At 44.0% G+C, this 17952-nt stretch overlaps 1 protein-coding gene across 1 annotated transcript; it reads right to left on the minus strand.

Moving 5' to 3' along the window:
- Positions 1 to 15213: 15213 nt before the first annotated feature.
- LOC311248785 (E3 ubiquitin-protein ligase arih1-like) lies at positions 15214 to 16728 on the minus strand (the record flags this gene model as incomplete). Its single annotated transcript, XM_084339613.1, has 1 exon — positions 15214 to 16728. One exon carries the CDS (start codon positions 16726 to 16728, stop codon positions 15214 to 15216), a length of 1515 nt encoding a protein of 504 aa, XP_084195739.1.
- Positions 16729 to 17952: the final 1224 nt, after the last annotated feature.

A 17952-nucleotide genomic window follows, 5' to 3' on the forward strand; every position in this document is an offset into this window, starting at 1 on the left:
ACATTGATTGGTGCTGACGGGCGTCGACCGTGGTGGATACGCTCACTGTATTCACAACCTGTTAAGCTGTAGCTGTTTTTTATCATAAATCGATCAATACAGACCGTATTAATGAGTGTGGTGTTTCTTGTTCAAATGTAGCCAAGAGTAAAGAAGACCAAATATCAAAACAGCAGTCAAAGTGTATATTTTCAGCACTACGTTTGTTTACCGATGTTTTTAAGATTTACCAAAAATACGAATTTATCAGGAAAATGCAAATTATATCTCTCGTTTATCGTAAAACCGAGGAGGAGCTTTTCCCCATAGAGGTATGATTTGGCCATAATAAGGTCAAGTTCAAGTTCGAGGTCAAATATGCATTTATAATTCAAAGGGATTATAATGTATTACTGTATCTACAAATCCTTCTGTTTAATCATCTTCCCTTTATTCATTTGCTTAGATTTTCTGTACACTTGATCTCAAGAAGGTGCTGAATGAGCTCAGTGAGCGTAATCAAAAGAACCTCAATGTTTTCATGGTGTTATTCACCGGCAAAATGCAAAGAAATATCGTAATTTATATTCTCCTTTGTTTCATCACAATTTACTCTACTCAAGCCTAGTAACAGACACAATATTACAGACAGACACTGGGAATACATACCCCCAGGTCCCTAGATGTTCCTAGATACCAAGAACATGCACATTGATGACCTTCTAGAAGTGGAGAAATCTTCTATTTACTTGGGCATGTACCTTTAGGGGAATTTCTGAAGATAGGGCTACGGCTTAACAGGCCCGGCTGACTCCAGATCAGTGGACAAAGTTCCATTGTATATAATATAGGATTCCTTGTGACCGATGTTAGGAAGTTCCATTAGTAAACATTGCCTTGTCTAAAAATCATATGTTCCGTGAGATCTGAGACATTTTCTTTTCGCTGCCATATCACACACATGACCACAAGTGTTGTTGATGAATATCACGTACACAACGTGCAGCATGTTGGACAATGTACAGGGATATAAACACAATGAGGGAGTGGAGAAGGGAGTGGAATGACAATATACATTCATATTCAGGGGATCAATAAAGGAATATCTTATCTTATCTTATCTTTAGGCTGACCCCTATTAGTCGATTAGTTGACTAATCAGTCGAAAGGAGCCGTAGTCGACTGGACAACCTCGAATACAATTTCTTTTTTTTTTTATTATTTTAAATTTAAATTTTTTTTATCATTGTTTCCAAAAGAAAAGAGGCATAGAAGCGTGGCTAACACTAATGGCACGCATACCAGAGGCTAACCAGAGGATTTCACCATCTAATGAACACACTAGACTAGACTAGACAAATATCAAGATGTATCCATCAGTGGACCAATTGCATGATTTTGCAGAGGATAAGAAGCCTTCAGTCGACTCCTTCAGACATTAAGCACCCCCCACAGCCCAAATGGAATGATACAAAATAAAAATAAAATATATATATAAATATTATTTTTTTGACCAACGAAACTAACGGCAAATTTTGGCCAATCATAGTCGACCATCCAAATCCTTAGTCGGGGACAGCCCTACTTATCTTATATATTTACCGCATTTTATATAACATATCTGCCTGAATATACCTGCATGTAATCCTTCTATATACTTATACACCTGCATACAGGGTGTAAAGTACTTGAGTAATAGTACTTTGTTACAATACTTAAGTACTGTTTTTGGCGATTTGTACTTTACTCGAGTATTATTAGGTTTGTATACTTTTACTCAATTACATTTCAGAGGAAAAAAACATACTTTTTACTCGTTACATTTAAAATGCAGACCTACAAAGTACAAATCTCACAGGTCCAACTATTTTAATTAGTATATTTGTTTTTCTCTGGCCGAACTAACGTTAACGGCCTAACTGCGGCCTAACTAACTGCGGCCGCGCTTTATTTAAAAACAGCCAATCAAATTGGCAAACAAGCTAGAACGTCCCGGTCATGTAGTAAATTCTTCAGGCAAAGCCGTTGCAGTGGCTTAAACGAGGAAATATTGTGCACTTAGCACATTTCTATAATTTTTTTGTCTAAACCGGAAAGCCTGTAGCCTGTAGCCTACTTCCTGTACTTCCGTTTACACACTTTAGGAGGCATATCTTGTCCAGCCTACTGAAGCGTTTGTGTGTGTATATACCTTTAAGGCCAGATGCTACATGTGTGTGTATTTAGCTTTAACACATTGAGTGCCACGGCCCTTCCGGGAAGTGACCCCTTTCGTGCCGCCCATTAAACCCATGTAAACGTAGTTGTAGTTTGTAGAGCTAAACCTATATTTTATAGTAGAGCTATGGGTCTAATAACGCCATCGAGTCTCAGTGAGCTGCTTCTGGTCAACGTGCAAAAAACTGATTATTTTTTCATTCGTACATTTCCGTTTTATACCGTTTTGAATATGAACATAGTCCGGCCGCTTCTGAGCAATTCCAGGGAAAAGACAGGAAAACAGCGTTTTTGTGTAATTCAATAAACACGTCGTCATCGGATCTGATTATCGGATCTTCCTGAAATCAACGCTAGATCATCATTATTATCATTCGTCGTGCACGCATGCAATGTGATTTAGACCGGTGTGCCCCCCCCCCCCCCCCCCTTCTTGCAACCCAACGGCAAACAGCCATACACATAAAACACAGGTAGCTTCAATAGCTGTAGAAATAAATATCAGATCAACGCAAGCTTTCATATATAGTGTCCCCAGGGCCGCCTGGGAGAAATGCGAGGCCCTGTGCGAGATTTAACGCGAGCCCCCCCCCCCCCCCCCCCCAAAGGTAAAAAAAAAAAAAAAAATTATATATATATATATATATATATATATATATATATTTTTTTTTTTTTTTTTTATACAGTCAACATATTCTTAAATAATAGCGCTGCCCGAGGCGGGGCATGATACAGTCAACATATAGCAAAAGAGAGAGCGAGAGAGAGCTCCCGTTCTACAGTCAATATACAGTGTACAGAGAGAGAGAGAGAGAGAGACACACATTGGAAAGAAATTGAAATGCTATTTGGCCCTAAACAGAGAGTACACAGTGGCAGAATACCTGAGCACTGTGACTGAAGATCCTTGAGCACAGCCTAGCCATCGAGAAAGGCCGCCATAGGCAGACTGTGTGTGTTAGAAAGAGAGAGAGAGAGAACATGTGTGTTTGTCATGTGTGTGTGTGTTAGAGAGAGACTAGAGCATGTATGACAGATTCAAAAGGACAAAGATCAACACTTAAATCCAACAAGAAGAGGGTATACCAGAGAAACCAAAGCAGCAAGGAGCCAATGGCCGACATCAGCTAAATAGGCTAGCCAGGTACTGTGACACCAGGCCACACACAGCTTTGGCCAATGGCCCAACGCTACCCAAGCTACACAAACGACCATTCACACACAGCACATGTCGTATCTCCAAATGTTGTGAAGTAGCATATGTTTTGCCTGGAAAAAAACATCGTTATTAACAAAACATTCGGGAGGGGAAGGAAGGAAGAGTGGGGTAATGTCATGACATTTTCATTAATCCAAGTTACCTGCACGAGGAACGCAGGGCGAAAGCCCGCAACACAGGTCTCCACGTTGACGAAAGGCCTCTCGCTGGCGGGACAAAAAGAAGCTATGGCCAGAGCCTTGTCATGGTGCAGGCCCGACTACATCTTCTGTCAAAGGGCCTGCTATTCTCAAGGCTAACTGATAGCATCAAACGAACATTCCCAGCTGACGCTAAACAGCTAACTGGCTAACAGTTAGCTCACACAGTTAGCTACTAGTAGTATTAGCTAGTCGACCAGTTTGGCTCCAGAGAGAGAGAAAGAGAGATAGGGTCAGGTGACTCAGGTCCACGGCGGGTATATAATCATAGGTTGACTCACCATAACGCAGTATCAACGTGGAAGGAGACTTTCTTGGCCCACGCCACGGTGTAATTTCTTCTTCTTCTTCTTCGAGTACTTTCCGGCAGACTGGACACCTTTCGGCGTATTGCTGCCTAACAGATTTATCTGCTCACAAGTTCTCTTCTCCTTCTTTTGAAAAGACATCCACTCGCCTCGCCTCGCTCCTCTGAATAGGTTAGCTAACGCTAGTTAGCATTTAGCTAAGCTAGCTACTAGCCGACATCATGGCTATACCATGAAAGGCTCCGGCCATTTGTCCCGTTAGCGAGAGGCATTTCGTCAACGTTCCTTGGTGACCGACCGACTGATAATGAGCGACCTCTTTCTTCGTCTTGATTGGCATAACTAAGCATAGTCAAAAGCTGCACGCGCGAAAATGTCAAACGCAGCCGACTCACGCTGCCACGCCGGAGTACTACACTGTCTACACATGATGTAAGTAAAACCACTCCCTTCGTTGAAACCAATGCTGCTGCAGAACCCCAGAGGCTGAGCTCCAATAGTGAGTATGTCTGCAGCTGCAGGACTGCAGACCCAGGAACAAGTCAGACACATTCTACAAACGTGTCTAATGTGAAATATATAAGCATATAAGCAAAAGTAGATTTTAGGTCTGTGATGAAAAAGGGCCTCGCGGGAAGGGGGGCCTCGCAAAAAAATAAAAAAAACAATAAAAAAAATTAATAAAATTTTATTATTTTTTTTTTTTTTTTTTTTTTTTTTGCGAGGCCCCCCTTCCCGCGAGGCCCTGTGCGACCGCACTGCTCGCACACCCCCTGAGGCGGCCCTGAGTGTCCCTACCTGGTCTCTGAAATAATGCCAAAAAATCCAATAATCTCATCGCCATTCCAGTTATCCACAGCGATCCTGTCTCCGACGTTGTTGGGCATTGCGCTTCAACGGGCGGGCGGGGTCAGTTGTCCAAACCATCCCTACAAGCGTGTGTTTTGCCGGAGTGTTTAGGACCCGCCCCCACACTCTCGATAGATAAAATAAACGAACCCGTTTCTAACGGGGTGCAATAATGGCCGAAGGCGTTAGAGGGTGGTATAAGACCGTCTGCCAGCTCAGACACACTCAGAACAGTATGCACAAGGTGCCCCGCTGAATTATGAATGGCAATAGCGAATAAAAGAAATACCGTGACAGAAACGTAGATCTACGTTTCCGGCACTCAACGATCGGGCGACAGAACCGTAGATCTACGTTTCCGGCACTGGATGTGTTAAGACCTGATGCAACGTCTAGGTCATTTCAGACGGTGTCGCCATTTTCAAGGTATGTGAGTAATGAAATGCGCTGTGATTCGCTGAAATACATGCTTTGGGGAATGCTTTGGGATTTTATATATATATATATTAACTCATTCAGCGCCAATCACCAATAAAGTCGGGTTATCTCGCCAGCGGTTGAGCGCCAAACCCGAGAAAAGTCGCGTTTTGGTCGTTTGATCTTTTTCCTTTGATCCCCATTCTACACAGTCCCCCGGAGCCTCCTGGCATAACGTTGGAATTGCAATGACGATCGAAATCCGCCAGGTGGCAGTATCACCTACCTTATGAACATCATGGGCCAGCTATTAGTGTGTTAGTACCGGCCCCACCACAGCCCCAAAACAACTAGGTAGTCGTTATGCACATTATGGTCAATTAATTATGTTCAAATAAAAGCCCAAGTTGTAATCTATCAAATGGTTTTCATTTCATGTTTGTATCTGCTCCCGAGGCTGAGATATAAAAGGTTTTTAGTGAAGATTGACAATTCTGAAAATCTTTCCAAAAAACCCTCAGGTTTTAAGAGATTGTGTAGAATAATTGCATAGGTTTTAATAGGAGTTTTTTGCAGGCGTTTTAGGTCTAAATGGGTTTAACAGGCCCGGCTGACTCCAGATCAGTGGACGAGGTTCCATGTGTATATATATAGGATTCCTTGTGACCGATGTTAGGAAGTTCCATTAGTAAAAATCTGCCTTGTGTAAAAAAAATCATATCCAAACATGTTCCGTGAGATCTGAGACGTTTTCTTTTCGCTGCCATTGATATCACACACATGGCCAGTCTGCGCGGGCGGTATAGCTTAGATGTGGTGAACATGTAAGGCTAATGTTATTATTACATAACGTTACAGCAGCTTGTGCCACCCCTCGGCTAATGTTAGGTTGGCTGATTGTGTTTGTGTCTCTGCCAAGGATGTGGCTATAATGTCACAGTCGTCGATCTGCCCGGGTTTCACTTTTTGTGTGCATGTGGTAACAAAAGCTGACTTGCTGGATTTGTCTTGAGATGTTATACAATCAAACTATGAATAACATCAACTATGATTACTTTACACTTGGTTGGCGTGGAATCAGCTGCTTAGCGGTCAAATGTTAGGGTATATTAATAATAACCTTTGTGGTGGTGGAACCGCACTCATCAATTATGATCGTAGACGGATCGTCGAGATCAATATAGGTTTAATAGTGAAAAACACATAGTACAAAGTACATTAACCCTTTCACTGCCGCACCACCAAATGGTTTAACCCTCTCACTGCGACAATACGGAAGGTTAACCCTTTCACTGCCACGCGGCAAAGGGTTAACCTTCCGTAGTGTGGTAGTGAACGGGTTAAATGAGCTCGGGCTGGGAGGAGTGCTCTGGGAGAAAACTGAGGGTGAGATGGAGACACTGAGCTAAGAGTAGAGGCGAGGGAGGGGGGGGGTGAGATTTAAGCTATCGCCGGGACAACCAAAAGGTATTCCTCCACACACCCTTCTTACAATATTTATTAGGGTATTAATAACGTACTATGACATCACTAAACGTCACCTTTGAGTGACCTCTAATTAAAACGAGACGCTGTGGTTATAACTCTTCTCCTTACTTTAGCCAACAGATCAATTCCCGCCGGGGCCCCAAAACAATTTATGGCGCACACGTGCCCCGACCTCCCATCGCTGGTGGTCAGCCTCCTCGGTCCTCAGCCTCCTCACCCACCTCGCCTCCTGTGATGTTCCTGCTCCTTCTCCCTCTCCCTCTCCTGCTCCACCCCCCCCCCACCACCACCACCACCCACACATCCCTGTAAGGACGCTACTACTTCTCCCCACAAACCCGCCCCCCCCCCACCACACCCTCAACCACACCCCCCGTTTGATCTTCAAAGCTCCGTCGGGGCAGATCAGTAAATAATTACAGGCAGCCAGGCAGGCAGGCAGCCAGGTAATTGAATGTACAGCAAGCTGAGATATGGTGACGGACAGATTCCCATTAACCAAATCCACTTCACCGCCGCTCTCTCTCCTGAGGGCAGGCTGTGTTCAAACGGAGCCTAATCCACCGCCGCCGCGCACGCGAGAGAGAGAGAGTGCCGACGCCCGCGCGGACAGAGTGAACCTAACCCCTGGAGATTGACAGCGTGATTCAGAGTCTACTGTACGGTAAAAGCAGCCCTGCGGCCGCGCGGGGATGACCGTCTCTAGTGTGGTAGTGAAAGGGTTAACCGTCTGTAGTGTGGTAGTGAACGGGTTGACCTTCTGTAGTGTGGTAGTGAAAGGGTTAACCTTCTGTAGTGTGGTAGTGAAAGGGTTAACCTTCTCTAGTGTGGTAGTGAAAGGGTTAACCATCTGTAGTGTGGTAGTGAAAGGGTTAACCGTATGTAGTGTGGTAGTGAAAGGGTTAAGTCTCCACTCCCTGCATCCTGTCCTTGGTGCTTTACAGTTCATCTTTGACCGTGTGCATCTCTCATCTAAGATGGTTCTCAAATGTGCCTTTAACCCTTTCACTACCACACTACAGAAGGTTAACCCTTTACTATCACACTACAGACGGTAGTGTGATAGTAAAGGGTTAACCTTCTGTAGTGTGGTAGTGAAAGGGTTACATCTGCAGAAGAGCTTCTGAGGGTGTGACTTGTCTGGCTGTTTCATGATGCAGGTAGAGAACTGATTAATCTTTAACCCTTTCACTGCCACACTACCAAACGGTTAACACTTTCACTGCGACAATACAGAAGGTTAATGGAAATGTGTTTTTTTGTCTTTGTTGACCAAAGAGGTAGAAGGCGTCTCTTGACAATGTGATCTCTATTCAACCTCAATCGATATCTAAAATAAAAAACAAACTAAAAAAAATACGAACCTTCATAATGTCTTTGCGACAGGTAGTAGAGCAGTCATCTGGCAATCCGGAGGTTCCCGGTTCAGCAGCGTGTCGTCGATGTGTCCTTGAGCAAGACACTTAACCCTTATTTGCCCCCCATGAGCAGGTTGGCACCCTTTCATGGTTGCCTCCGCCGTTGGTGTGTGAATGTGTGTGTGAATAGGTCAAATGTGAGGAACAAATTGTAAAGCGCTTTGGATAAAAGCGATATATAAAAAAGCAGCCATTTACCATTTACCATTTTACTATTATGCACTTTGCTACCAAGTAATCTGACTTGTCTATATTACTATACCTACTATGCTGGTATGTCTATACTACTATGCACTTGAGTCTGTAGCACTCAAGTCTGACACTGTTTGACGAACAATCTTACTGACCCTTAGCTGCCAGAGTTGTACCCGTCCTGCTGACTTGTTGTACAGAACTTCGCTTTGATGCAAATAGAGAACTGATTCATGTTTAATGTAAATGTGTAGTTTTTTCTTTGTTGGCCAAATAGGTAGATTATTCATTCAGTGGAGAGTGAAAGGTCGCTATAGAGAAGCCTCACGTTGCTTGTATTATGTATGTGTTGTCCTCAGGTCAAAAATGGCCCCTTTCTGAGTTTTACTAGCATGTGAAAACCCTTTAAACTTTGTAAAGAAACTCAAAGTTAAGAGCGATGCACTGTTCTGTTGTTAAGTTGTGAGCGATGCTCTGTTGTATGTTAGAACTTTGTAAAGAAACCCAAAGTATTAAGAGCGATACACTGCTCTGTTGTTAAGTTGTGAGCGATGCTCTGTTGTATGTTAGAACTTTGTAAAGAAACCCAAAGTATTAAGAGCGATACACTGCTCTGTTGTGATATATCTTTTATTGCACACTTTTTACTGTCCGTTCTATTTGATTATCTTTAGCCTATTTTTAAACTGAATCAAATCGCACTTTTTTTACTCTATCTAATCTATTCTATTTTATCATTTGTATTACTGAAAAACTGTGACTTACCTTACCTTGCTACCTCTCTATCTTTTTTTATTAAATTTTTATGCTCGCTTACGCCTGTATTTCTTACTGTTGTGAAGCACTTTGAACTGCAATTTCTGTATGAAAATTGCTATTCAAATAAAGTTATTATTATTATAAATTAGTTTTTTCCTCTGCATTCAATTTGACGAGTTATCCTGGAGTACCCATTCGAAAAAGTGAATTGTCCTTTATATATTTAAGGGAGAATATACAATGAGGTGTGCTGTTATAGAAAAACCATGGCCTGAATGGCCACTTGCCAAAGACACATATGTGCCATTTATTCATTTTCATACACATGTTCTACATTAAAATATAAAGAAATACATTATTTATGTCTTGCTCACTGCTGACTTTCATTATAGTCCCTCTGCGTTACCTTAGCAACTGCTTGACAACCACCTGTGTCGCCTGACTGATGCCAGTGAGAATGACCCAGGAAGCTAACTTTATGCTAGCAAGCCTTTCTGTCAATAACTTTGCCTATTAACAAACAGTGACAATGATCTGACGGTATGTTTGTCGAATCAAATCAATAACTCTCCCCCCCCCCCCCCGTGTCAGATACTGTATGCATGAGTTAGTAGCAGCTTCAAGTACAGTCATTATTGCGAGTTGAATTGCGAGAGCGGGACGCGCCATGGTAAGTGAAGGGATTATGCTAATCCTGGAATAAATTGCCTCTCCACATACCCATCTGCTTTGCTAGCTTTATCTTGGAAAAAATAATAATCGTCCCCAAAAAAGAATACTGTAATTGCAGAATATATATATGCAGTATAGCAACAGTGCAAAACAATTCATGGTGTTTGATACAAGTGCGTTGATACCAGAATGTATAGCGATATGTAGCACATCTGATCTCCTGGTCAGAAACATTGTACTAATATACTAGTCGTATATATTAACGTGCTGTACCATAAAGACATGCATGGTAGGCAGGGACTACAGATGAAAACGAGCTCATTAGCTAATTCTGGCACATTTACATTGATGGATATTTTTTTTTTAAATAAACTGTGGGGTAAACTGAAGACCTTCCTTTCAGCCCCTGGGGCAAACTGAAGACCGTTCAGCCCCTGGGGCAAACTGAAGACCTTCCTTTCAGCCCCTGGGGCAAACTGAAGACCGTTCAGCCCTCTGGGGCAAACTGAAGACCGTTCAGCCCCTGGGGCAAACTGAAGACCGTTCAGCCCCTGGGGAAAACTGAAGACCCCTGGAGCAAACTGAAGACCCTTCAGCCGCTGGTGAGCATAGGCCCCATGATTCTGCACACCAGGAATGTGAGTGTCTCTCAAGGACAGGAGATGTGTGCTGCTCCACAAAATCAGTTTGGGAGCCGGTGTGTGTAACTGGGGGGGGGACGGGGATGGGACGGGGGATGTAGCCCCCCATGTCTGTTGACATATGTCTTCTTAGCATTGTCTGAAGTGACAAGGACATGGTGACCCTCTATATGGGGAGAAGGAAGTGTTTTAGTGCCGGTGACACTGCCAAGGGTTCCTGCCAGTTTACTGTATGTGAGTGGACTGAAGGTGATGTCCTCACACTCTGTGTCCTCTGTTCACCGTCCTGTCCACGTGGGTACACCCCCCCCCTCCCCCACCCGAGCAGTGGTTACATTAGATTAGATTAGATTAGATTTTTTTTTTTTTAACAAATGTTTTTTATTTTCCCTTTTTTAACATGAAACTAGACAAACAATACAGTAACAGTAATAATCAATGATGAATCACAGGACAATGACAATTAGATTAGATTTGATTTGATTCGATTTCGATTCGATTCGATTCGATTACAATCAAATGTATTGTCATCATACAGCACATGTACAGTACAACTAAAAGAAGTTTGGCATCCAACCAGAGTGCAAGTGTAGCAGTAAAGTGCAATAGTAATATACAATGTACAGGTGATTCAACTTGGTATAAACTATATAAATTGAGTACTACTGAGTAATAGTGCTAATCAGATGTATGTACAGAGTTGTAGTATTAATATGTACAGTGATACAGCTATAAAGACACTATGGTATAGTAAGTCATACTGACCAGCAGCGTAACTAGTAAGACTAGGTAAGGGATATGGGTAACACTTTATAATAACACTCAGTTATAAGACCTTTATAAGGTATTTGTAGATAATGAACTAATTATGAACAAACCATTTATATACATTCGTAAATTATTATTAAATCATTTATAACTATATTTGTATAACACTTACAAATTAGTTCTACATTATTTATAACTCATTATCAACATTGTTTGTACTTGATTTGTTCATCATTAGATAATGTTGTTTAATGTGTAGTAACATTTTTAGATTTTGAAAAAATCGAAAAAAGATTTGAAAAAATGACTATACTGTACCTCCATTTATTTGGTCATGTTCAACAAATGATTTGTTAAGACATTCATAAAACATCTACAAATCATTTGCAGGTGCTATTGTGTGCCCTAATCTAAAGTGAAGCCTATTCATCATTGATGACTTGGACTCGGACTAGGCTGGTAACGGGGACTCGACTCGAACTCGACTCGGGCTCTTCTTTGGTGACTCGGACTTGGACTTGGACTCGGACTAGGGTAACGGGGACTCGACTCGGGCTCTTCTTTGGTGACTCGGACTTGGACTTGGACTCGGACTAGGGTAACGGGGACTCGACTCGGGCTCTTCTTTGGTGACTCGGACTTGGACTTGGACTCGGACTAGGGTAACGGGGACTCGACTCGGGCTCTTCTTTGGTGACTCGGACTTGGACTTGGACTCGGACTAGGGTAATGGGGACTCGACTCGGGCTCTTCTTTGGTGACTCGGACTTGGACTCGGACTCGGACTTGGGTAACGGGGACTCGACTCGGGCTCTTCTTCGGTGACTCAGACTCGAACACTGGGGACTCGCGACTCGACTCGGACTCGAGATGTAGTGACTCGACTACGACACTGTTTGAGGCACACCCAGCGGCTCAGCGAGAAGCCCATGGGCAGGACCGTGTACGAGTAAGTCGCGCGCTGAAAGGCACGTCTCAGAAACGCCCCGCGTGACGCGGAAATGGAGATACGCGTCTGTCGGGTGGATTGAAGAGCACCGATCGCCTGGCTGCACAAAACACGTGTCAGCGTTCTGAACTTGTTCCGAGAGGTCCGCTCAATGGTCGAGGACGGAGCGGAGACTCATTCCCCCATTCCTTTGGTACCAGAAGATACCTCGAGTGGAAGCCCCCCCTGGCTCTGCTCGAGCTACGATCAGGAGGTACAATGTGCACATTCCTCCTTTCATAAGTAGCAAGGTTACCTCTTGTTGGGAGTATCCGAGGGGGGTGTTTTAGACATCAAATCCTGCATCACCTAAAAAATCCTCCTCATCACTTACAAGCTCTCCCTCCACGCTCTGGCACCTCAGTACCTCACTGACCTCCTCCACCGCCACACTCAGTCACGGTCCCTGCGATCCACGGACACTGGTCAGCTCTCCGTTCCCCAAACCAGACTGTGGACCTTTGGGGACAGAGCTTTCACGGCTCCCACCCTCTGGAACTCCCAACCCTGCAGAACTCCGCAACGCCCCAACTCTGGACTGCTTTAAAAAAAAATCACCTCTTTAACATGACCTTTGACCCCTAACTTCCTACATTTAATGTTATGTGTCTGTCTGCCATATTTGTTATTGTTGTTATCGCCCTATGTAAAGCGACCTTTGGTTTCATAAAAGGCGCTATACAAAACTAAGTTATTATTATTATTATTATTATTATTATCCATAGCAACATCAAGTTTTAAGTTTTGTTTTATTTGTCACGTATAAAGTACAGTGAAAGGCTTGGTTCTGTATGAGGCCATTAGAATGTGCTTCATACTGTACAGTAAAAAAGTAAAAGTCCCAACACTATACAAATATACAATATACAAACTAAAGTACAATGAAGTAAACATGCAGACAATGCGGTACAAAAATGCAAACTTAAAAAAGGGATGTAGTGCAAATCTTTTTGTAATAAATAGATAAAATATGGTGTAGTAGTGTGTCTAAAGTGAGTGTTAAGGGTGAGTGTTTGTTTAAGTGAGTGTGTGCATGTGGATGTGTGTGCAATGCATGTCGATGGATATATTACATGTTAGAGACAGAGTGGTGAGAGCTTGTCCCCCTAAAGACATGTTAGAGACAGAGTGGTGAGAGCTTGTCCCCCTAAAGACATGTTAGAGACAGAGTGGTGAGAGCTTGTCCCCCTAAAGACATGTTAGAGACAGAGTGGTGAGAGCTTGTCCCCCTAAAGACATGTTAGAGACAGAGTGGTGAGAGCTTGTCCCCCTAAAGACATGTTAGAGACAGAGTGGTGAGAGCTTGTCGCCCTAAAGACATGTTAGAGACAGAGTGGTGAGAGCTTGTCCCCCTAAAGACATGTTGGAGACAGAGTGGTGAGAGCTTGTCCCCCTAAAGACATGTTGGAGACAGAGTGGTGAGAGCTTGTCCCCCCAAAGACATATTAGAGAGGCCTATTCTTTAATCCCAGCCGAAGAGTGCTGCCGAGTGCTTCCGCGTTTTCCCTGATTGGCCGCGACACGCCCCGCGGCAGAGCGGCAGCGGCAGAGCGGGGCGGCATTATGCAGCCGTAATCCCCGCTGTTTTGCCATCGACGGTTAGCTCAACTCGTTCGCCGACTTGCTGTGGAGCCTGCGGTGACAAGTTCGAATCACTTCAATTTTTTTTTTTTACGTTTAATTAATTTATCATCTCTCGCTATAAACGTGCATTCTTTCGCCGGTTAAGTTTAGGCATTCTTTCGGAGTTGGTTAAGGTTAGGGTTAAGTTTAGGCATTCTTTCGGAGTTGGTTAAGGTTAGGGTTAAGTTTAGGCATTCTTTCGGAGTTGGTTAAGGTTAGGGTTAAGTTTAGGCATTCTTTCGGAGTTGGTTAAGGTTAGGGTTAAGTTTAGGCATTCTTTCGGAGTTGGTTAAGGTTAGGGTTAAGTTTAGGCATTCTTTCGGAGTTGGTTAAGGTTAGGATTAAGTTTAGGCATTCTTTCGGAGTTGGTTAAGGTTAGGGTTTGTCGTAGAGCATGGCAATAGAATGCCTGTCTGTCTTTCTTGACGCGGAGGCAGCAGCCTATTTCCGCTCTACCGCTCAGCCGCGCGCCGCGGTCACATGGGCGTCGTGGCCGATCAGAGAAACGCGAAGCACTCTTCGGCTGGGATTAATATAGACGCATTAGAGACAGAGTGGTGAGAGCTTGTCCCACCCAAAGAAAGTACATCTGGCACTTTAACTTTAACATCTGGCACTTTAACTTGTGTAGTGCAAAGTTTAGTTTTATGTCATCTTGACTATTGCTCTGCGATGTCATCTGCTGCTCAGGAAGCTTCAGATATGTCGTTCTGTGTGCGAAGGAGTGAGAAGATGACTGCTACCCTATTCAACGGCTTCCGGCCTCCTTGCAACAGATATGTCGTTCTGTGTGCGAAGGAGTGAGAAGACGACTGCTATTGTAGTCCACTGTGACTGCTACTGAGAACGACAACAAGGGAAGTTAAACAACACACCAATGCACACACTGATTGCAGAAGCCAGTGTGCATATTAAAAAGTCAAATTTCTGATTTAGATATGGGTACATATTCAGAGTTTGAAAATACTACTTATATTAAGACTGCCATTTTATTAATTTTTATACACCAACTGAACTGTTGCAACTCCACAATCTGAAACTCAACATGAAAAAACTAAAAGAAAAGATTTCAACACACTCAGCAGATGTGGCTTGAAGATGGAGCACTGTGCTGCAAACTCCTGGCTAACACAGAAACCTGGAACAAAAGAAACAAGGAAATTCTCTGGACATTTTTACATGGGGGGGGGGCAGTAAAGGGGAGATGTTATAAAAGTGACAAACTGAGAGAGGGCAGGAGGAGGATCATATCCTCACACTCAAAAATGATACAAACTATCTTTTTTTTCTTCCTTTTTTAAATATTCTATCTTTTCATTTTTATATAATTTATTTTAAATCTCCAGAAAACAAAGAGGGGTAAAAAAAACGAAGGAGGGGGGCCAAATCGGGACATTCCATAACTATGGCTGAAACCAGTGCTGCCCCCATTTGCATTGCATCAGCGGTAAGAGAGTCATAAAAAGTCTGTCCTTTTAATCTTCAATGTACTCCCAGAGGTCCTTCTCGTAGCCCTCGTGCACGTGTTGCAGTAGCGCCCGTCGCCGGCTCTCGCAGTACACGTACTTGTCTTGTACTTTCTGCTTGATGTCCCACAGGGAGTCCTGTGAGATGTCACGCTCCAGATATCCAGACAACACCTCCGTGGCGTTCTCCAAGTCCGCCTGATTGTTCTCAAATATAATGGACTGGTTGTTCTTCTTGAGGTAGAAGGCGAAGACGTAGGTGAACATGAGGGCGGAGCGGCACTGGCAGAGCACGTCCACGGCCTCCTTCAGGAACTGCACCTCGATCCACGACATGTTGTGCTGCTGCATCTCCTCCATCTTCCGCTTCGCCTGCGCGTACAGCTTGTGCTCGAGGCGCAGGCTCTGCATGTGGTTTGTGTAGCGGTCGCAGTAGAACAGGTACCTGTGCAGGGCGGTGCGGGAACGCTCATGGGTGCCTCTGGCAGCCTTGGCATCATCCTCATTGTAACGGTTGCAGGTGTACAAGCCATGTGGCTTCCAGCAGCACAGGCAGACCCAGCAGAACTCAGCTTTGCAGTTCTGGTTCTGACACACCATATGGTTGCAGCCTCCATGCTTCTCGATGGGTACATGGCATGTGGGACACTCCCTTGTATTTGCGGCGATCCAGTTGGATGTCCCACTATCATCGTCACATTTCTTGATCCATTTCCTCAGCCACTTACACTTGACAGGATCATGCCAGTTCTCTCCACAATTGAAGCAGAACTGGCGTCCACATTTACATCTCACAGGCTTGGCATCGGGATACTGGACTTTGACAACGTGATGGCAGTCAGGTGCGGGACACCATTTCAACAGTTGGTTGCACTCTACGAAACTATGTGTAATCAAGTGTTGGTACTTCAACTTCGCTTTTGAATCGGTTATCAGCCGCATTACTGTGTTGTCATCCACCAATATATCACAGTTGTGGGCGGGACAGGATATTGTCTGTCCCATGCCCTCCTCGATGATTTTGGTAGTAAGGTAGTCCTCCCAGCACTGCATGCAGAACTTGTGTCCACACTCCAACCCAGTGAAGTACGAGTTTGGGTAGTTCAGATAGCAGATCTGACAGGGCATGTCCTGAGCTGAAGACTGGGTGTTCACCGGTCGCGTCCTCATTTTCTTGCTCGGATTGACGACGTGGCATTCAGAGAACAATTTATCAAGGTTCCCATCGAAATACCTTTCCATCAGTTTTGCTTTGTCCCAGTCGAAGTGACTAAGGAGTATTCTGGCGATAGCAGGGTTCTGGATGACCTCATTGACCTCCAGGATACACTCCACCATATGCTGGGGGATCTGCTCGGCGGTCAGCACCTCGAATCGGTAGTCCTCCTCCTCCTGCACCGGGCCGACCATCTCCACCTCCACGTCGTCTTCGAGATCCTCGTCTGGATCGGCGCCGTCTTCGCTGCATTCCTCCTCCTCCTCCTCCTCGTCGAATTCATAGTTGTAACCCTCGTCCGAGTCCATCGCTTGTTATTGCGATGTATTATGATCAGTCAAACGTCAAAGCCACAGGCGACACCCGGTGATGATGATTCGAAGCTCCGCTCGTCGAGACGCTGCACTGAAACGAGAGACGAGATGTTTCTCTACAGAGTTGTTTCCGTGGCCCCCCAGCACATGCACAACATAACACAGTGTGGTAGCTGCTGTAGCTATAGCTTGTTGCTAGTTTGGTCATCTAGGAGAGATCCGTGCTGCTGGCCTCACTACTACAAATACTACTACAAGATACAAGTACTACTACAAGATACAAGTACTACTACAAGGTAAGAAAACTGTGTTTTCCCAGTCTCCAAAATTACCGTAAATCCACTTTCTGGCTCCTGGCTTCAGTCCATTGTTGAGTCCATCCATTCAGTCCTGTTCAGTCCGGTCGAAGATGCAAAACTGCCTTTCTGCTTATATAGAGACCCAAATGTTCTAGAATGTTCGGTTATGACATCATACGGTGACATCACGAAGGTTCCATAACTTTCTATCATGACGTCATACTGTGGTTCTAGAATGTTTTATGTTCTAGAAAGGTCTATTATGACATCACCACAAACATTCCAGAATGTTTTATATTCTAGATGACATCACCACAAACGTTCCAGAATGTTCTATGTTCCAGGAAGGTCTATTACGACATCACAAACGTTCTAGAATGCTCTATTATGACTAATGGCGCTTTTCCACTGCATAGTACCTACTCGACTCTACTCTACTCTACTCTACTCGCTTTAGGTACCTGGTACCATGTTGCTTTTCCACTGCAGGTACTAAAATAAAGTACTCAGTTTGTCTCCGTGTGGGGAGGCGGGGCTGCTGGTGATCAGCATGAGAGCTCACCGAGTGAATCCACAGTCACTTGATCCTCAATAGGAAACCAACCTAGATTTACCCTGAAGGACTGGTTCTGGCCGAACTGTTCGTTATACAAGTATCACAGAGACATTTCAAATGTACTCACAGTTGCACGAGGGTTTCGGACAGAGATACGGGATGGTTTGAAAGCTCGGCGTTGCTAATAAACATTTTAAATATTTTTTATAAACTGCTCAAAACGGCATTATTTTCGGCGTTGGGTGCATGATGCGCATGCGCTGTGATCACATCAGGCAGCCAACGCCGGAAATAATGCAGTGTTGAGCAGTTTATAAAAAATATTTAAAATGTTTATTAGCAACGCCGAGCTTTCAAACGATC

This window comes from Notolepis coatsorum (genome assembly GCF_963971535.1).
Source record: "Notolepis coatsorum genome assembly, contig: SCAFFOLD_486, whole genome shotgun sequence".
Taxonomy (NCBI): domain Eukaryota; kingdom Metazoa; phylum Chordata; class Actinopteri; order Aulopiformes; family Paralepididae; genus Notolepis; species Notolepis coatsorum.